The 2,641-nt window shown below is 33.4% G+C and overlaps 1 protein-coding gene across 1 annotated transcript; it reads left to right on the top strand.

Moving 5' to 3' along the window:
- Positions 1-6: 6 nt before the first annotated feature.
- On the top strand, positions 7-2,228 carry LOC105312558 (ubiquitin carboxyl-terminal hydrolase 49-like). The gene is made up of 8 exons (XM_019995796.1): positions 7-15; positions 433-589; positions 629-767; positions 817-896; positions 947-999; positions 1,448-1,595; positions 1,645-1,856; positions 1,957-2,228. Exons 2-8 carry the CDS (start codon positions 435-437, stop codon positions 2,139-2,141), a joined length of 972 nt encoding a protein of 323 aa, XP_019851355.1. The 5' UTR covers positions 7-15; positions 433-434; the 3' UTR covers positions 2,142-2,228.
- Positions 2,229-2,641: the final 413 nt, after the last annotated feature.

The raw sequence follows: 2,641 nt of genomic DNA, 5'->3' as shown, positions 1-2,641 counted from the left end.
CTGAACATAATGACAGTAAGGAATAATAATTAATACATCATTAATAATAATTAATACATCATTAATAATAATTAGTTATATAATTATTACCTAACGGCTTCAAACACGTGTACTAAGGTTTTAGCTGTGTCCATTTTAAATTTAAATATCTTTAAAGTTTGACCAAATTTCATTAAAATTGAAAAGGAAAGGATTTTTCATTTTTATTACATTTCCTGATACATACATGTATACATGTTTTAATGCTGCATAGAAAGTTTGAGCTCATTCCAATCAAAATTAAATTTTTAAAAAATTTTTAAAGTTGCTCCAAAATCAGACCAAAGTCCCTGTACTATAGTACAGGGATTTTGGTCAAATTTGACAAATATTGAAAGGAGAGAATTCTTCATTTAATTACATTTGGTGATGGTGTGTGTGCATTATCACTAGGTATGGTGAGTCTCACTGAGGAGATTCATGGTTTAATGAGAGTGATGTGGTCAGGGAAGTGGGCAGTAGTAACTCCACACACAGTTCTATCAGCAATATGGACTCACATACCGTCATTCAGGGGGTACTGTCAACAAGACGCTCAAGAATTCTTATGGTATTGTTTGTTGTTGGTTGTTTACTGTTTGTTGTGTAGTCAATTATTGGATCAGTTACAGAATGAATTATTAAAGTGTCCTTCGGGATTGATTATTAAAATAAATAATCCATGGAGAGATACTGTACTGGCCAGGGACTTATTAAAATCATTATTTGAAGGTCAATTAATTAGCACTGTAAGTTAATTAGTGGTTATTAATAGTTATTAATGGTTATTATTCATAGATTGTGTACAGTAACTGTGGGCATACTTCATTCGTTTGTGAGTCGTTTTGGGACTTGTCATTAGAATTGGCAATCACCACGTTAGTAGTAATTATTGATTATTGTTTAATTCATTCATTATGATTCTTAGGTTACAAAATACTTCGAGTAGAAGAAGCTTATCAAATTCTAGTACATTGTTTGGTAAATTTATCATTATTATTATTATTATTATTATTATTATTGGGGCGAGCTTGGGCGAGCCCCACTGTAGCAGGAGTCTTCTGTATGTACATGTATGTATGTAAGTGCGTCTTCAGTCACGCCCATCTTCTGGTCACGCCCTATTTGTGCACTACTATCTATGTATCAGTCAATGATCTAATGCAGTAGCATCATTAGCATCATTATAATGAAATATTGTAAAAACATATGAAGCAAGAAGACAGCTTGAGATCAACCCCAGTGACCTAGCTGGAATGAAAAGATGTTCTTCTTCATGCTCAGGGGGTTGTGATGGCATCCAAGATTTAACTGGAAAAGTAGCCTACAGCTGTAGTTAGGAGCAGAGTCAGCACAATACCATGAATCACTCAAGCTCGCCCCATTAATGCATTGCAGTCGACTAGTTATTATTATTATTATTTATTAGATTCATTGAATAAGTTCACTGCTACTGAACATATTGATGATAATATTTTTGAATGTTCCCGTTGCCAGGGGCAACATCAGTCAATAAAGAAACAGTTGTTGATTAAGGATCCTCCTGAGGTTCTTCGGATACACCTCAAGAGGTTTAGGTGATTATAAAATCACTTTTCATTAATTAATGTACATTATATTCTTTAGATTTATTAATAACTGCTGGAGGAAACTGACCAATCAAATTGAGTTCCCAATGGAACTAAATATGTATCGATACTGTAACCACGACAACCAGTCAGTAGGTGTGGTCAACGGAGAGGAGGACACAGTGTATGATCTATCAAGTGTGATAGTTCATCACGGGAACTACAGCAACACTGGCCACTATACTGCCTACTGCTGGAATAATGACGCTGGTATATTTATAATGTTCATTATTGTTTTGTTTGTAATAGGCTCTTGTTGTTGTTGTTGTTGTTGTTATTGTTGTTGTTGTTGTTAGTATTTTTTGTTTAGGTTGCTGGGTCCATTGTAATGATGCTAAGTTAAATCGATCAAGCAGTGAAGAGGTCCTCAAATCACAACCTTATGTTTTATTTTATGCAAGAAGAAGAGGAAGGTCTCCCGTTCTTAATAGACTAGTTAATGATGGTGATGAGTCAGGACCTGATACTAAACACATGAGGACAGAGAATATATAGATCTTAATTATAATGTATACCAGTTGATGTTATGTGAGATTTTATAAGATTAATTAATGTTTCTTTTTTATCTCTACTGTGGTAGTGGACGCTGTGTGATTGGAGCCAAGACTTTAATGCAGGGACTTTGGACTTCTGCAACTAATTAATAAAAATAATGGAATGGCATACATTAATTAATAATCAATAATAATTATAAGGTGAATATTTCACCTACATGTAAGTTTAGGCAAAATTTTCACTCAATTATTAGTGACAATATCAGTACATGAATCAGGATTACATACTTTGATTTCTTCTACTGATGATACTCTATGAACTTGTACCTGGTATCATTAAAATTACTAATTATTATGCTATAGTAATTATTATTATTAATTACCTCTTGCTCCTCAATGTATTTATTAACATCAGGTACAGTTTGGTACCTCTTAAAGGATAATCCTTCTTCCTCTTCATCAGTCAACCTCTTCCTCTTCAAACCACCATCACTCATTGAG

The sequence above is a fragment of the Amphimedon queenslandica genome, unplaced genomic scaffold (assembly GCF_000090795.2).
Source record: "Amphimedon queenslandica unplaced genomic scaffold, v1.1 AMPQUscaffold_13434, whole genome shotgun sequence".
Classification (NCBI taxonomy): domain Eukaryota; kingdom Metazoa; phylum Porifera; class Demospongiae; order Haplosclerida; family Niphatidae; genus Amphimedon; species Amphimedon queenslandica.
The sequence above is the reverse complement of the archived record's forward strand: the minus strand, read 5'-3'. Positions and strand labels throughout refer to the sequence as shown.

Excerpts from the sequence above, each read along its gene's own strand:
- LOC105312558 (XM_019995796.1), top strand. The coding sequence starts at position 435 with ATGGTGAGTCTCACTGAGGAGATTCATGGTTTAATGAGAGTGATGTGG. Across the intron at positions 1,000-1,447 it reads AAATTCTAGTACATTGTTTG|ATTCATTGAATAAGTTCACT; the intron begins GTAAATTTATCA and ends ATTATTTATTAG. Across the intron at positions 1,596-1,644 it reads ATACACCTCAAGAGGTTTAG|ATTTATTAATAACTGCTGGA; the intron begins GTGATTATAAAA and ends TATATTCTTTAG.